The following is an 18,615-nucleotide window of genomic DNA, read 5'->3' as shown; positions in this document are numbered from 1 at the left end:
AGAACAGGAAGTTGTACAGGTCACCCAAGCAAGCCGCTATCCCCGGTGGTGATGTCGACCGCCACTCCAGTAAAATTCGACACCAATCAGAGAGGCGAAGGCCACGACATCGGCCTCCCTCCTCTTTATGAGCTCCGGCTTCTCGGAAACCCCAATACCGCCACCAAAGGGTCCGGGTCCACCTCCTCCCGCACTATCCTGGATAGGGCCGCGAACACTCCCGCCCAGAAACTCTCCAATTTTTCACAGCCCCAGAACATGTGCTAGTGATTCGCTGGCCCCCACCCACACCTCTCACACTCATCTGCCACCCCTGAAAGAACCCACTCATTCTTGTCCAAGTCATATGCACCCTGTGCACCACCTTAAACTGTATCAGGCTCAGCCTTGCGCAAGGTGAGGTCCTGTTTACCCGACTGCCATGGGAGTGTCCCTTTAAGAAATGTTTTTGACTTATCACATGGCTTCAGTGATGTCATTGTGTGGGTGGAGCTGGGCTGCGGCTCTGAGAGTTTTTACTTTCGGTTTGAGTGTGGAGCTGGTTTGTGGCTCTGGTAGTTTTACTTTCGCTTTGAGTTTTGGACTGGTTTTAAACTACACAGGTTGACAGAAGTGTTTCTCTATCTTCATTTTCAAAGCTGTTTCCAGACTACTTGATAACTTAAAAGAGTTAATTGCTTTCTGGAAGGAATTCAAACCTGCTGTTTGAGAAGGGGAACAGAGTATCAATAACAGTAAGAGTGCTGTCTGCTGGGCCACACCTTTGAAAAGGAGTTTCTGGTTTTACTTGGATTTTGTGATGGAATTGGGAACAGTTAAAGGGGGAATTTATTTAGGGTTATACATAGATTACTGTAGCTGTATAGGTTCTTTATGTTTGTCGTTGATAATAATTCTTACTGTGTGTGTTTACACAAATGTTAACTAAATACGTAGAATAAAGCTTGTTTTTTCATTAAAAGTGTCCAAGAACTCTGTTGAATAATACCTGAAAGGCAGGCTCTTGCGCTCAGCGTAACAAAAATCAACAGTTATAGATGAGGTGAACTCCATGATATACTTTGGACTTTTCCAAACCCAGGCACATAACACTACACAGTGCCTCACTCCAAACTCCCCAATCGATCTCCCCTCCTAACTCCCCTTCCCATTTCTCCTTGATCTTCACCACTCATTTACCTCCCTGCTGCCCTAGCCACTTGTATATATCCAAAAAGAAAATGCTGGAAAATATCAGCTGGTCTGGCAGCATCTGTAGGGAGAGAAAAGAGCTAACGTTTCGAATCCAGATGACCCTTTGTCAAAGCTAAAGACAGAGAAAGTGGGAAATATTTATACTGTGGAGAGAGAATGAAAGATGAGTCATAGCCACAGAAACCCAGGGCAACGGGATACAAAGAGCCACAGAAAGCAAAGGTTATTTCATGGAATCTCTATGGTCCGATATCACTCCTTCAATCTCTTGAATCTGCGACCCCTGCACCTCCAAGTACTTTTCCACCCGTTCCATCAAACTCTTCAGGGGTGCCACAGCTCCTTCGATGGCCTTTGAGCGATCCTCCTGCATTTCCTTCCTCTGCTGGTGGAATTCCTCCTTAATAAAAGCTATCACTGCTTCATCTGGGGCTTTCCACCTTGCACCAGCCCTTCCCCCTCTGCCATTCTTCCATCAGCTGCTGCGCCACAGGTTTCCTCCAACTCTTTGGTCAGGTCTCTCACCATCTTCTGCTAGGTTTGATAACCAGCGGACATACCACTCCTGGGGGAAACTACTCCTCCTACCTTCAACTATACCTTCTCATCGAAACTCCACCCAATATCGGGTTAAAAAAAAGAGCTCTTTCCAATGCCTTTGAGCAGGAGCTGCCCTGTGTGTGACCACTCACACCATGGCCGTCACAGGAAGTTGCAGATTCTATGACTCTATGAACAAGTCTGAAACCCGGTACAGCCTGGAACTTCCGCCTCTGCTGGGTGGAAATGTTACTGCTCCCCTGATTCAGCTCAGTATACAGTCATTCATTTCCAGTGTTATGTCAAGTCCTACCCAACTTTCCACACAGTCAACACATCTCTGATCCACAATAGACTTAACAACCATCAACACGAGCTCAAAGAAGCAGCGGTGGAACCTGCGAAAAGATAACTGGGAGGAATATGGCAAGATATTGGAACAAAGTATTCCAATGACAATACAGTAGTCCCCCTTTATAACGCGGGTGTTGGGGTCCAAGACCCCCACCCGCGTTGTAACCGAGCCGCGGATATCCATGATGGGGGTTTTAAATTTATTTAAAATCTATGCTAGCGCTTCCCATTGTGAGTCTGGGGGGGGGGGGGGGGGGGGGCGGGGGGAGAGGTCAGACCCCCGTAGACTCACAATGGGAAGCGCTAGCATAGATTTTAAAATAAATTTAAAACCCCCATCGTGGATCCAATTAAAATTTCAGCGGCCGCTCACTTTGATCCGGAGAGGGAAGCTGCTCTCACTGAAACAATCAGCCGGCCGCTGAAATTGACACTGCCCGCTGCTCTCCTCCCTCCAATCCAACTTTTAAGTTTTAATGTTTCTGATTGGAGGGAGAGAGCAGCCGCAGTGTCAATTTCTTTTTTTTTCCCTCCGCTTGCCCCCTCTCCCCCCACATCCTCCAACTAGACCCCTCTCCCCCCACACCCTCCGGCTCGCCCCCTCTACCCCCCCCCAACACCCTCCGTTCGCCCCCGCAGGGGGTCTCCCCCACACCCGCAGGGGGGTTCCCCCCCCACCCGCAGGGGGGTCCCCCCCACCCCCGCAGGGGGGGGTTCCCTCCCCACAACCGCAGGGGGGGTTCCCCCCCACACCCTCAGGGAGGGTCCCCCCACACCCCCCCCCCTACTCTCCCCCCCCACACCCCGCCCCCCCTCCTCTCCCCCCCCCACACCCGCCCCCCTCCTCTCCCCCCCCCACACCCGCCCCCCTCCTCTCCCCCAACACCCCCCCCCCCTCCTCTCCCCCCCACCCCCCCCCCTCCTCTCCCCCCAACACCCGCCGCCCTCCTCTCCCCCCCCCAACACCCGCCTCCCCTCCCCCAACACCCCCCTCCCCTCCTCTCCCCCCCACACCCCCCCCCCTCCTCTCCCACCCCACCCCCCCCCCCCTCCTCTCCCCCCCACAACACCCCCCCCCTCCTCTCCCCCCAACACCCGCCGCTCCTCTCCCCCCAACACCCGCCTCCCCTCCCCCCCAACACCCGCCTCCCTCCTCTCCCCCCCCCACCCCCGCCCCCCTCCTCTCCCCCCCAACCCCCGCCCCCCCCCCTCTCCCCCCACCACCCGCCCCCCCTCCTCTCCCCCCAACACCCGCCCCCCCTCCTCTCCCCCCCCAACACCCGCCCCCCTCTTCTCCCCCCCCAACACCCGCCCCCCCTCCTCTCCCCACCTCCTCTCCCCCCCCCAACACACCCGCCCCCCCTCCTCCCCCCCAACACCCCCGCCCCCCCTCCTCTCCCCCCACCACCCGCCCGCCCTCCCTCTCCCCCCCCAACACCCGCCTCCTCCCCCCCAACACCCGCCCCCCTCCTCTCTCCCCCCCCCCCCCCCCCCTCCTCTCCCCCCCCCAACACCCCCCCCCCTCTCTCTCCCCCCCAACACCCGCCCCCCTCCTCTCCCCCCCAACACCCGCCCCCCCCTCCCCCCCCCACCCCCCCCCTCCTCCCCCCCCCCCCCCGCCTCCCCTCCCCCCCCCCCGCCTCCCTCCCCCCCCAACCCCCCCTCCCCTCCTCTCCCCCCCCAACACCCCCCCCCCTCCTCCCTCCCCCCAACCCCGCCCCCCCCCCCCCCCAACACCCCCCCAACACCCACCCCCCCCAACACCCCCCCCTCCTCCCCCCCAACCCGCCCCCCTCCTCTCCCCCCCAACACCCTCCCCCTCCTCCCCCCCAACCCCCCCCCCCCCCTACTCTCCCCCAACACCCGCCCCCCCCTCTCCCCCCCCACCCCCCTCCTCTCCCCCCTTCCTCCCCCCACACCCCCCCCTCCTTCTCTCCCCCCCCCCCAACACCCTCCCCCTCCCTTCTCCCCCCCCAACACCCGCCCCCTCCTTCTCCCCCCCACCCCAACACCCCCCCCTCCCTTCTCCCCCCCCAACACCCGCCCCCTCCCTTCTCCCCCCCAACACCCGCCCCTCCCTTCTTCTCCCCCCCTCCCTTCTCCCCCCCTCCCTTCTCCCCCCCCTCCCTTCTCCCCCCCTCCCTTCTCTCCCCCCCTCCCTTCCTCCCCCCTCCCTTCTCCCCCCCTCCCTGCTCCTCCCCCCCAACACCCTCCCCCTCCCTTCCTCCCCCCCCCCCAACACCCCCCCCCTCCCTTCCTCCCCCCCCAACACCCCCCCCCTCCTTCTCCCCCCCCAACACCCGCCCCCTCCCTTCTCCCCCCCCAACACCCCGCCCCCTCCCTTCTCCCCCCCCATCCCTTCTCCCCCCCTCCCCTTCTCCCCCCCTCCCCTCTCCCCCCCCTCCCTTCTCCCCCCCCTCCCTTCTCCCCCCCCCCCCTTCTCCCCCCCCTCCCTTCTCTCCCCCCTCCCTTCTCTCCCCCCTCCCTTCTCTCCCCCCCTCCCTTCTCCTCCCCCCTCCCTTCTCCCCCCCCCCTCCCTTCTCCCCCCCCCCTTCTCCCCCCCCTCCCTTCTCCCCCCCTCCCTTCTCCCCCCCTCCCTTCTCCCCCCCCCCTCCCCCCCTCCTTCTCCCCCCCCTCCCTTCTCCCCCCCCCTCCCTTCTCCCCCCCCCCCCAACACCCGCCCCCTCCCTTCTCCCCCCCACAACACCCGCCCCCCCCCCCCTTCCCCCCCCCCCCCCCCCCCAACACCCGCCCCCCCCTCGGCAGTGTCAATTTCAGCGGCCAGCTGATTGTTTCAGTGAGAGCAGCTTCCCTCTCTGGATCAAAGTGAGCCGGCCGCTGAAATTGACACTGCCCGCTGCTCTCTCCCTCCAATCCAACTTTTAAGTTTTAATGTTTCTGATTGGAGGGAGAGAGCAGCGGGCAGTGTCAATTTCAGCGGACGGCTCACTTTGATCCGGAGAGGGAAACTGCTCTCCCACTGAAACAATCAGCTGGCCGCTGAAATTGACACTGCCGGCTGCTCTCTCCCTCCAATCAGAAACATTAAAACTTAAAAGTTGGATTGGAGGGAGAGAGCAGCGGGCAGTGTCAATTTCAGCGGCGGGCTGATTATTTCAGTGAGAGCAGCTTCCCTCTCCGGAGCCGGCCGCTGAAATTGACACAACTGACAGTTGGGGTCCATCAGCCCCCCCGCGGTATATCGCGAACCGCGGTATTGCGGAGCGCGGTATAACGGGGGACTACTGTATCTAGAACTGGAATACAGTCACTTCTGCAGATCCATCTATAAACCAGCCACCAGAACCATTCCAAGGGGATATTGTCCTGTGTATATACCTTGCCTGGAAGAGGTGTCTGCTTCCCTGACTTTTCCAGAGATCCGACATGGCAAACTATCTGAAGAAGCGATATCAGACTCGACGTTAATTCTGTTTTTCTCTCCAGTTTCCCCCCCCCCCAGCATTTTCTGTTTTTATTTCAGATTTCCAGCACTCTCAGTTTTTTGCTTTTATTATGGCAAACCATCCAATTGGATGGATTGTACTCACTGGGCAAGATGGGAAGAGGTAACAAAGAACCTGGACATCACTCACTCAAGTCAGAAATGTTGGAGATTTCTACCCCACCTTGGAGCAGCCCAGTAACTATTAATGCCAAGCTGCCCATCTGTTAATGTCAATTAGGTAGTCAGCCATCTTCCAGAGTGGTGGGTGCCTGGAACCCGTTGCAGAGGATGTGGTAGAAGCCGGCTCATAAGCAAATTTAAGAGGCACCTCGATGGTACATGAATCAGGAGGAAATAGAGGGATATGGACCGAGTACGGGCAGAAGGTATTTTTTAAGTTAGGGAACCATGATTGGCACATGCTTGGAGGGCCGAAGGGCTTGTTCCTGTGCTGTAATTTTATTTGTTATTTGTTTGTTCTTTGTTCACATGGGAAGAGCACCGCTGGAAGAAAAGGGTGAAGAAACAAACCTGGAGTGTGTGGAGATCTTTCCATAGGCAGCACGACTCTAGATTGGGACCCTTTACCACCCTGGAGTTGGACAAGGTATGACAAACTATCACTAAGTACTACTGCTGGTTATGAGACCATCTCCCCTTTGGCACATTGGCCCACGGTCCAGGTCCTGGCTGGCCCAATTCTTTACAACAGCCATATGGAAGAGAAGGCAGCCAAAATCCTGGGGCGTGCGTAAAGTTATTGGTCACCCAAAACCTGGCAAAGACCCAAAATGGCCCAAATATCTCTGCTGTTCTCTCCTCTCCCCCCTACGCTGTGACTGCGCTGAGACTAATGGCTCAGGGTGCTTTTTGGAACTGGCGAATGTGGCCACCCCAGGGTTCTGTCCGAGTTCCAACCCTGTTCAACTTGTACACCAACATACCGCCCAATGTGGCCTTACCATGAAAGAATTAACCTCCTTCATCCAACCCCACATTACTGAAGCAATCATAAGGAATCCAGTAGATCATGCATAGCATGTACTATATTTTCTTTCTGCACTTGGAATTTCCTCATTTTAATAATTTAATTACTAAAGATATCAGAATTGAATACTACTTATCCAAATGAAAACAAAAAAAGACCCAGTGTTACTTGGAAGAGTAATTCTGCAATAATGTTTATATTCTCCCCACTGAATATGCAAGTTAATGTAAAAGCTTGCATTTATACAGCACCTTTAATGGAGATAAATACGCCAAAGAGCTTCACTGAGGACACAAGCTGGCAAATAGAGACACTGAAGCCAAAGGAATGGATTTTAGATGAGGTGATTGAAAGCACGGACAAAAAGGTAGATTGTAAGGAGGGTCTTATAAAGTAAGAGAGGTGTAGCGACTTCGGAAGAGCATTTCAGAGCTTGGGTTGAAGACACAGCTACCAATAGTGGGGAGAAGAGAGGGAGGAACATACATGAGGCCAGAATTGAAGGAATGCAAGTTCAGAGAAAATTGTAGAGCGGAAGATGGTTACAGAGATAGCAAGGGGTATCTACTGATCCAAATAGCAGCAAAATAGTTTTCAGTGTATTACAATCCCAGGCCAGACACCACCAGTGGCGAAGGTACTGGTCCAAAACCCAAATATTTTAGCTTATTTGAAAGACTGAGCGGAAAGAATTATTCACTCCAGGCGTGATTGCATGAAGAAATAAGGCTTGGTTATTTTTAAAATAAAACTTTATTATAATTACAACAGCAAACATTTTAATTTCACACCCAAAAAGAACAGCTTACAATTTACACTGTAAAGACAAATACTCAATTTCCCATTAAACAAGGAAATGAACTTACAGATCTCAATCTATCTTACTATGGGGGAATTGTAGACTCCTCAGGCAGATCAGAAGGCAACTCCTCTCTCCAAAGTTTCTCCACCAACTCCCTCTCTAATGCTTTCAGAAAACTGTCTCTCTGACTTGCTGGGCTCCACCCAGAATGAACCTAATCTCCCCAAGCTGAAAAATTTATCGCTGCAGGCAGCAAAGCACATTTAACTCCCCAGGGACTTCCTCAGGCAAACCACTATGCATTAGCCCAATCAGAATAACAAATGCCTCTGTCAATTTCACCTGCTGGTTGCTAAAACCACCCAGGTCCTGCAGAACAGAACCCTTTTTTAAACAAACACATACTAACCCCAAGCTTTTAACCCTTAAATTGCCACTACACTTATAATCCAATTTTCCTAACATCTTCAAATCGTCACAAGTGTTTTGTTCTCACATCTCGTGAAAAATGCCTCAAAGCGTTCAATGTCAAAGTCACTACATGGTATAAATTATAGCTGATGTTGTTTTCCCCTCATTATTTTCAGCCTCTTACCTTCAATAGATTTTCACAAAGATCACTAAAAGCTTTATTGAGCCCATGTGATGTGAGACCAGTGACATTGTTTAACCGGAACACTCTCACTGTAGTGAACATCTGAAAAGGAAAAGGAATGGGGAAAGCACAAGTTAGTCACAATAACTGGCACATTTAATTGGGGGTTAGGAATACAAAATTATAAATAATAATTGTTCAGGCCGTGACTGGTCATTTTCTAAATTACCCACTCTTATGCTCGTTGTGTTCATAAATACTGTGCCCTCAAATATCACTGTTTGAAATGCACTCCTGAAATGTACAACTCCCATTCCTAAGGACCACTTGAAATAATAATTGTGGAAAAATACAAATACTGAGTGGCTATTTTTATACACAAGAATTTGGCAAGTATTGATGGAATTGCAAAACAAGCATTGCGACTACAAGTTGATCTGATTTCTGCCACACTCTGAAAAGCAAAAAAACACTGTTACAAAACATAAAATGTCAGAACTGCATGCGTAGGTAGCGGGGAGGGTTATAAAAATTCTGCTTTATTTCAACAGCACTGCATGCAGATAAATGGCCTGCTTGTGTCCTTTCATAGTCTAAATGCACAGCATTGTTTACTTCAAACAAACAATAATCTAGTTATTAAAAGAAAATGACTTCAAATGGCATAATACAAGAGAACCATTTTTGAGTTCACAACATTTCTGTTCACATGCTACTTTGTACTTCCATAAATTTACTGCAGCTTCAAAATATTTTGATGCACCGTTCAGCAATTTTATATTAATTGTTTTAAAAAGTATATATTTTTTCTTATTCAGGAATGTAGTCAGATGGGAAGCACGGTGGCACAGTGGTTAGCACTGCTGCCTCACGGCGCCATGGTCTGAGGTTCGATCCCGGCCCTGGATAACTGTGCGTGTGCAGTTTCCACATTCTCCCCGTGTTTGCGTGGGTTTTGTCCTCACAACCCCAAGATGTGCAGGGTAGGTGGATTGGCCATGCTAAATTGCCCCTTTGTTGGAAAAAATGAATTGGATACTCTAAATTTTAAAAAAAGCAATGTAGTCAGACAGGATCTAAGGAACTAAACGGGGCAGCATGGGTGGCACAGTGGTTAGCATGATTGCCTCACAGCGCCAGGGACCTGGCTTTAATTCTGGCCTTGGGTGACTGTCTGTGTGGAATTTGCCCATTCTCCCTGTGTCTACATGGGTTTCCTCCAGGTAGTTTCCTCCCCCAAGTGCAGGTTAGGTGAATTGGTCATTTTAAATCACCCCTTAGGGTGGGGTTGCAGCAATAAGGCGGGGGATTGGGCTTGGGGAGGGTGGTCTTTCGAAGGGTCGGTACAGATTCAATGGGCTAAATGGCCTCCTGCACGGTAAGGATTCTGTGATTCTAAATTGCCCTAAGTTTCCAAAGACCTGCAGGTCAAGTGGGATGACGGGGATAGGCGGGAGAGTCAGCCTAGGTAGGATGATCTTTCAGATTGTCAATGTAGAATTGATGGGCTGACTGGCCTCTTTCTGCACTATGGGATTTCTATGATTTTACCGTTCTAAAGTGAGCCCGAACAGTAGGTGGGAGTTAAATATCTTCAATAGGAAGGGGAAAAAAGATACGGGGCAACATATTATGGTAGGTGTGGACGGATGGTTCATCATCTGGGAAACATAGTTGGCATGGAGCCCAGTCCCTCCAAGCCAGCCCACCTTCCAGCTGCAGCGCGCTGCAATAGCCTGCTGTGGGACCTCTGGGCACCCCCTACCCCCTTGTGGCTATTGGTCAATCAGATCGGTAACAAACTCAATTGACCCATAATTATTTATTTAAATATGCCATATTGTGAGGGTGACCTAAGGGGTGCGCAGAAAGGTGGTGGGGTTTGCACCCACCCTATTTTACGCGCTTCCCTACCAAAAACATGCCCACAAGGGCATGCAAAAGCCAGCCCATGATTAACCTTACAAGTGTCAGTCAGTCAGACCGACAGTGATGCATTGTTGAAACAAAAAATTCTAGTGCAGTATTAAAATCTTTTTTTAAACATCCATCCACTGTATGGTGTATGCAGACCACAGTTGGATTTAGCTGGTTACCTGCCACTCAAATGCATAAAAACTCATAATTGTTGACAAAAATTAATTTTTTAGCTGTACGGTACACTCTGTTGGCTTTTATTTACCTCACTAACATGCTCCGCCAATTCAAGGACAGTTGCAATGGGCATTTTCCTTCAAGGATTGATACTTGACTACTCCCTTTATAGTATCTGCAATTACGGAATTACCAATATTTCAAAACAAAAAGGCCATCATGTCCCAAAGCCTCATTCTTGGGATTCTTATTCATAATGTACACCTGTAAGCTTAATGTTCAAGATATCCCACCTATTATTTTGCACTGGAGTTCTAAAACAATCGATTATTTAATGTCATTAAAACAATTGATCATTTAATGTCACCAACCTAAGATATAGAAATCTTCAGAATTGCCATATTGTGTCCGAATGTTAGATAATTTGCAGTCTGAACAAACCTCAGTTTCCATGTACAACTAAAGATGCAATCAACTAAATGGAGAGTTTGGCACAAGAAGGAAACTGCACACAGCAAAACAGCTTTGGCCAAATTAAGAATCAAGATGCAGATGCAGTTTACATGTGGAGGTTGAGCCTCACTTCCATTCTGTGGAACATAACGTATCCTGCTATTTTGCTGAACCATTCAACTTCTACATATAAATGACTTGAGCTGAAACTGTGCAGCAAACTAGGGTGGGAACTCTCAATGCCAAATGTTAATTGCCAGTCCGAAGCTGATAATCAGCTGTCACATTAAGACAGTGGTTGGTAGTCCATCAAACATGTACATCATTAAAAACATGGCCAGAAAGAAGCCTCTGGCACCCGTATCACGGGCGCACAGCAGTGGAGCAGCAAACAATTTAATTTTGCAACGACTTTGTTTTACAAACGCTACCCAGGCTTACCTGTAAATCAGAGGTCCAATTGTTGATGCCTGGCATAATCTCTGTATTACAACTGTAAAAGCCTGTCAACATCAAATAAATCACATGAGTCAGGAACACCAAGTACAAATCTAATTAACAGAAAGCTCAGCAGAGACAGAGAACTTTCATGCTACATCTGGGACATTCAACTGGCCTTCAATTTCTGTCCATGTTGAAATAAAAATATTATGAAATGGTACAGAAATCAGAAAATGATAAAGAGAGGTTTTTGTTTTTTAAAAAACAATGTTAAATAATCCATTACATTAGTATCTTCTTGTGGCCTTACCAGCTGGTGTGGGCGTGTCTGTCAACAATGAGTGAATATCCTCAACAGCATCAGCATCATCAATCTGAAAAACAAAGCAATGTTATATGGCCCTGAGCTGGTTCAGCGGAACATTGCACAATGTTATTAAAAACTTCATCTGTGCCAGTGGAACAACAACACCACTTCTCTCAACCCCTCCAACCACCTCGAAACTATAAGATTGCTTGTCCAACATCTGGTTACTGGATGGGCTAAAAAAAATACCAGTTAAATATTGGGAAGATTGAAACCATTGTTTGTGGACCTGCTACAAACTTCACTCCTGCGCCTCGACTCCCACTCTCTTCCTGACAAATGTCCGAGGCAAAAACAGACCATTCACAATCTCGATGACGCTTCTCACACCAAGGTGAGCTTTCAACCACATATCCACACCGTCACGAAGAATGTCCATTTTGACTTTAATAACATTGTGAAACTCCATCCCTGCCTCAACTTTTCTGGTGTTGAACCCGCCTTTGTTACCTCTAAAGTTAACTATTCAACATACTTTCGGCCAGCCCCCAAATTATATCTTCCATCATTTTGAATCTCTGCTACTGTATACTAATTTGCACCTGTAACTCTGTGCTCACTGATCTTTACTTCTAACATGAGAGAATTTAACCATCCTTGACAGTCAATGGCATTACCATTGCTGAATCCCCCACTTATCAATATCCTTTGGGTCAAAGGCTGGGAATCATATGGACAGTGACTCACCCCAAGCTCCCAAAAGACTGTCCGCCACCAACAAGGTGCAAATCAGGAGTGCAATCGAATACTCTCCACTTCATTGGTGAGTGCAGCTCCAACAACACTCAAGTAGCTCGACACCATCCAGGACAAATCAGTCCTCTTGACTGCTACTTCTTCCACAAACCGACGAACAGTGGAAGAAGTGTGCACTGCAGGAACTCACCAAGGCTCCTGAGGCGACGCAAACCCATGACCACGACCATCTAGAATCACAAGGGCAGCCTCTACCTGGGAACACCACCACCTGGAGGTTCTCTTCCAAATCACTCACTGTCCTGTCCTGACTTGGAAATACATCGCCATTCCTTCATTGTTGCTGGGTCAAAATCCTGGAATTCCCTCACTAACAACTTAGACTTCAGGAACTGCAGTGGTTCAAGACAGCTTAAGGACAACTAGGTATGGGCAATATGTGCTGGTCTAGCCAACAACAACCACAGCCTGTAAGATGAATTTAAAAAAACCTCCAACCCCACAACCCGCTGAGATATATATGTGACTTTAATCCTGGCCTCTTGAACATCCCCGATGTTAATATTTTCACCACTGCGTCTTCCCTGCACCAGTCTAGAAGTCACGGTTCTAAGCTTTAGAATACCCACCCTAAACCTCTTGGTGCCTCTACCATTCTTTCCTCCTCCTGAGTACTTTGTAAACAATCTGCCAAAGTGGGGAACTTGGTGTAGAGGGGGCAGGCTGTGCTGATCTTTATTCTTTTGTTTCATTTCCATTAGCTAGCGAGTGTTTTTCTTTGGCCTCCAAACTAGGAGACTGTTGCTTGGTGATACAGAACTTGATTCCTTCTGAAAAGAGAGCTATGCTGCTGATTCCTTTGAGCGCAAGACGAAAAGCTTCAGTAACAGGTCTTGCTTTTTAGCAGAGGACTGCAACTTGCTATTACTTTATTAAATTAGTAACCAATTAACTAATCAAATAAATACGTTTAGTCAGACATGGCAGGACAGGTGGCACACCATCTGGCAGCTTGTGGAGAGAATAACAATCCCATACCACCATGTCTGCAGCTCGAGCAATTTTGCCTCAGGTGTTGAACTCGAGTATAAGCTGCAGACACTGTGAAGCATGTGGGAAGGAGGGAGTTATGGGGCACTTGCCATACTTGTGGATCACAGCAAGGACTGTGGATAAGCAAATTGGTCAAATCACCATGGTTCAGGAAGCCATTCAAGTAAGGGGACTCTAAAGGAATGTGGCAGTGACAGGGGACAGTGCATTCAAGGGGATAGATTCTTTATTTCTCTGCTGTCATGACCGGGAATTCTGGAAGGTGTGTTCCCTACCCGCTGCCAGGGTTAAAGATATTGCCTTCTGACTGGAAGCAAACTTAGTGGAAGGGGGAGGATCCAATTATTTTGGTCATGGAGAAACCAGGAATCATGTTGTAATGAGAGAGTATAAAGAGCTTGGGTCCAAATTAAAGCAGTCTTCAACGGTAATAGTGCCTCAGATTGTTACCTGAGCCACCAGCCAATTTGCATAGGGTCAAGTAGATTAGATACTTAAACGCATGGCTGAATGAGAGATGTAGGAAGAAGGGGTTTCAATTCATGGGTCACAGTGTCAGTGTTGGGGAAAAGGGAGGTGGTTGTTGGTATCGGTTCCACTTAAACAGGCTGTGCCCTAGTGAATCATAAAGCTAGGGATATGGAACAGGCTTTAAACTAAGAGGGGGTGGGGGATCAGATGAAGGGAGATTTAAAAATCTGGAAAGGGTGAGACAATAGAGCAGTGTAGTGAGTGGGTAGGTGATGGCTTAGTGACAATGTCACGGATTACTAATCCAGAGGTCTAGGCTCATGCTCTGGGAACACAATTTAAATCCCTGTGCAGTTCATGGAATTTAAATTTAATTAATAAAATCTGGAATTGAAAGTTAGTCTGTGACGGTAATCATGGTTGTTATAAAATCCGATCTGATTCGTTAATATCCTTTAGGGAAGGAAATCTGCTGCCCTAACCATATCTGGTCTACATAATGACACCTGACCCACATCAATGTGGTTGTTTCATAACCGCAACAAATGCCAGCAATGCCCACATCCCATGAACAAATGGGATGAATGGGGTATAGATAAGCAGAGAGGTCCAAGCCAAAAGACTGCATAAAAGTAAAAAAATGGAGGGTGGCACGGTGGTTAGCATTACTGCCTAAGGCACTGAGGACCCAGGTTCGATCCCGGCCCTCAGTCACTGGATGTGTGGAGTTTGCATTCTCTCCGTGTCTGCATTGGTCTCACCCCCACAACCCAAAGATGTGCAGGGTAGGTGGATTGGCCAAGCCAAATTGCCCCTTAATTGGAAAAAAATAATTGCGTACTCTAAATTTATAAAAAGAAAGTTGGAAAATGTTCACAATTGTGGACAATGACAAAAATACCTCTGAACAACAGTTAATCTCAAGTGTTGTAGGGAGATGGTTAATTATTTATTTAATTCAAAGATGGAATGATTTGGGGGATGCGTCTAGAAGATATCTAATTACCTTTCTACCTGGATACACGGCTCTAATGATTCATTTTGCCATGGAAATGGTCTTTGGAAAGGCAAGGGAAGGGAAAGGACTATAGAAAGCCATTATGGTATTGAGTTATATGGTTTTCTAAGATATCACTGAACCTAACAGAAACAAATCATTTTGTAAGAATCTGAGCGCGAGAGAAAGCAGCAGAGGGGAAAAATGGTTTACCACGTAAAATACAAGTGGGAGATAGGGCTTAGATTGAAAAAAATCAAGTTTGTGACAAGTTAGAGGAGGCTGGAAGATTGACTTAGCTTGGGTTAAAAGGAAGGAATCTTCAATGTAACCTACACAGTGAAAGTCATTTCTGGGATTAGAAGTTACCCTGTTGGGAATGTAAATAGGAAGGATGACATGGGCAGCGGAGAATAACTTAGGAGGGGTTCTGGGAGAATTCAAGTGTCCGTTGACTTGAGGGACAGCATATTGGATAATTGTAACTGATTTTCAGCTATTTTTAAAGTTCACTTTTAAGTATAAGTATAAGTTGCCTACTTAAGTATAAATTGGTTAATTTGTTTGCCGCTCGCTCTCAGATTCTTACATAATGACTTGTTGCAGTAAAAGTCTTAAAACTTGAAATCTGGTCATGTGATCCTACCAGACATTCACCAGAAATTCAAGTATCTTCTTTAAAGTTATTGGTCTCTATGGGGCTCGCAACAAATTTGAGATGGTGCCACACGAAAAGTTGATAAGCAAGATATGGGTTCATAGAGTTTGGGGTAATATAGCAACATGGACACAGGATTGGTTAATGGACAGGAAGCAGAGAATAGGGATGAACAAGCATTTTCAAATTAACAATCTACAGTGCCTAAAAGATCACTGCTGGGACCTCAACTATTTATAATCTATATCAATGACTTAGATGAAGAGACAAAGAGTAATGTATCAAAGTTTGCTGATGATACAAAGCTAGGTAGGAACATAAGCTGTGAGGAGAACACAAAAGTGAATGGGTAATAAGGTGGCAAATGGAATATAGCGCTTTATGGGGAAGTGTGAAACTATTCAAGTTAGTTGTAAGAATAGAAAAGCTGAATATTTCTTAAAAGGCATGAAACCTGTAAATGTTGATGTTCAGGTAGACACTGGTTTAATCGCAAAAAGACTAAATAGCATGCAGTTACAGCAAGCAAGGGCATTGGAGTGCAAGAACAAGAATGTTGTGTTACAATCTTTGGTGAGATCACACCTGGAATTTTATGAGCTCTTCTTCATATCTAAGGAATGATATTCTTGCCTCACAGGCACAACAGCAATGGTACTGATTCCTCGGAGGAGGGGGTTGTCCTATGATGGAAGGCTGAGTAAACTTGGACCGAAACTCTCTAGGCTTGAGAGGAATGAGAGGTGATTGAAACATACACGATTCTGAATGGTCTTGACAAAATAGACACCGAGAAGTTGTTTCTCTTGCCTTGGAAATTAACACCAAGGCATAGATAAAGGGAAATGTCATTCAGAGGAATGATAATCTTCGGAATTAACCAGAGGCTGGTTTAGCACACTGGGCTAAATCGCTGGCTTTTAAAGCAGACCAAGGCAGGCCAGCAGCACGGTTCAATTCCCGTACCAGCCTCCCCGAACAGGCGCCGGAATGTGGCGACTAGGGGCTTTTCACAGTAACTTCACTGAAGCCTACTCGTGACAATAAGCGATTTTCATTTCATTTTCATCGAACCCAGAGGGTTGTGCATACTCTGCTGGTGAGAATAGTTACGACTGAGATAGACATATTTCGTCTCACAGAGAATAAAGGGATATAGGGAGCAAGCGGGAAAGTGGAACTGACATGAAATATGATTCATGACCATATTGAATGGTGAAGCAGATTCAAAGTGCCTAACTCCTGTTCCGAACTGATGTTCAATGGAATGTAATGCAGTGGTATTAAGGTCTGGGCCTGGTTGAGTATACAACTGCCTTATTAAAATCTTGATCTGGTGGAATATAGGGCACAGGTATTGAAGTGAGCTTGGAGAAATATAATGCAGTTTTTTAAAGATGTTTACCTGGTTCAGTGGAATATAGTCCAATTAAAAAAATCTTCAGGTGTCTGACTTCATACTCTGAACAAGAGCCACAGGGTGGTTAACTAATAAACATTTCCTTACCTCTAGTACAAAGGCATCCTTTTTTCCATGTGAAAGATCCAGTTCTGAAACATCGTCTGAACTTTCTGATTGGGACCTAAATAGCCTGGAACGCTGCCTTGTTTCTGGGATTGGGGATCCAAGTAGCTCCTCTAGGATCTCCTATTGTCAGAGGTGTATTGGACAGGAAATAAATATTGCTGATAAAAAGATTTCACTATGCATTTCCTCTCCTACTTAATTAAAGTACAGATGTACTGCAGGGGTACAATTCCAAGGGCTCTGGTCACCCTTCAGTACTTCATGTAAGTAAATATCTGAGACTAGACATTGGATGGTATAACTGCCGCTGGAAGAATGGAGGGATCATCCACCACCCAACCTGATCCTGTCTTCAACTGGTTCCCAAGACCATGGACTTACACCAGGATCACTGCACAGTGATCAGAAATGGGAACCTCACCGTCCCTCAGCAGTGGTGCCGAGACAAACTGCACTCCTCCAGTTATAGAGCTTAGATGATCTCACATGAACTTCCGACCCTCCTGGTTTATATGGCTGTTCTGCTCACTGTTAACCACATGGGGTTTAGTGCCATATTTCTTATAATTTACATTTAAATTTGTTGAATCTTGGCTAGCCACTTCAGATTCTGCAGGATTACAGTCATTTTGCTTACTTCCAAATTTATACAGAAGTCTTCAAACTTGTCTTGTAAAGTATTGTGGACTGATCATTTCCCAATGAAAACCATTCCCCACGAGGTTTTGGCAACCTCTGGTTTCATAGATTATCAAAGAATTTACAGTGCAGAAGGAGGCCATTCGGTCCATCGAGTCTGCACCGGCTCCTGGAAAGAGCACCCTACCCAAGGTTAACACCTCCACCCTATCCCCATAACCCAGTAACCCCACCCAACACTAAGGGCAATTTTGGACACTAAGGGCAATTTATCATGTCTAATCCACCTAATTTGCACATCTTTGGACTGTGGGAGGAAACCAGAGCACCCGGAGGAAACCCACGCACACACGGGGAGGATGTGCAGACTCCGCACAGACAGTGACCCAAGCCGGAATCGAACCTGGGACCCTGGAGCTGTGAAGCGATTGTGCTATCCACAATGCTACCGTGCTGTCCCTGTCCTCTAGTTAAACCAGACATGAACTTCTGAGATGGTAATGACTCTTAGGGTATTGAACTCAAGAGTGATGGGTTCAGTGGGCTTACATCCACGAGGGTCTTTGCTGGTCTAGGTGCAATTATGTACTTTAATTGGAAAATGCCGACATTAGTTGTGGGTGATGTGTAATGTTACAGCTAAATAGAGGGAAGCAGCTCTAAGTGAGAATGATGCAAGTTTGCCAGCTAGAGTGAGCCCCTGACTCCTGCATGACGGAATAAATAGGCATAACATTTAGGGAACAAGGCCAGTCACAAATCTGGTGGATCCCATTGTCACTGCTGTAAAACCAAAGTGGTTTAAAAAAGGCTACTTTAAGGTTGTCTCCCACTGTTTCCAATAATCAATAGGACACAAAGGTAGTCATCCCACAGGCTGTGGTAGCGCAACAGGAAAATTGCACGGAATAAAGGCAGGAAATATAGTATTACTGGCCTAGTAATTACACAACCAAACTTTGAGAGATATTGCCACCTAGAACAAGCTTACACAAAAAAAGCCAGAACTATATTAACTCGATAAACTATTTCCAGACACATTCAGCAACCTTCTGCCACTTGTATTCAATGTTCATGAGACAGGGATCTCCAACTGACATCAGGTTCTTATAGGAAAACCCTAATTCTAGATCACCGCTACAACCTTCAAATTATATTAGGCGGTTGATGATCAATTTCAGCCAAGGGTACATAATGTGAATCTTTTTATTTTTACAAAGTGATGTGTAAAGTGTGATCAGAAACTTGTCACATCACAGAGCTGCACTTCCTTGTGGAACATCTGTGGCTGTGAGCG

General features: G+C 47.5%; 1 protein-coding gene across 20 annotated transcripts in view; it reads right to left on the bottom strand.

Moving 5' to 3' along the window:
* c2cd5 (C2 calcium dependent domain containing 5) overlaps nt 1–18,615 on the bottom strand; it is a 141,422-nt gene that overhangs the window by 45,793 nt on the left and 77,014 nt on the right. For 19 of the 20 annotated variants that reach the window (XM_038811056.1, XM_038811048.1, XM_038811051.1 and 16 more), the window contains 4 exons: nt 16,659–16,799; nt 11,220–11,283; nt 10,910–10,971; nt 7,922–8,023 (listed from right to left, as the gene is read on the bottom strand). In XM_038811056.1, the coding sequence (XP_038666984.1) occupies nt 7,922–8,023; nt 10,910–10,971; nt 11,220–11,283; nt 16,659–16,799 (369 nt within the window). The remainder of the gene's footprint in view (nt 1–7,921; nt 8,024–10,909; nt 10,972–11,219; nt 11,284–16,658; nt 16,800–18,615) is intronic. The other variant, XM_038811044.1, reaches the window with a different exon arrangement.

Source organism: Scyliorhinus canicula, chromosome 11 (assembly GCF_902713615.1).
Source record: "Scyliorhinus canicula chromosome 11, sScyCan1.1, whole genome shotgun sequence".
Lineage (NCBI taxonomy): Eukaryota > Metazoa > Chordata > Chondrichthyes > Carcharhiniformes > Scyliorhinidae > Scyliorhinus > Scyliorhinus canicula.
Note: the sequence above shows the minus strand (reverse complement) of the source record. Positions and strands in the feature narration are given on the sequence as shown.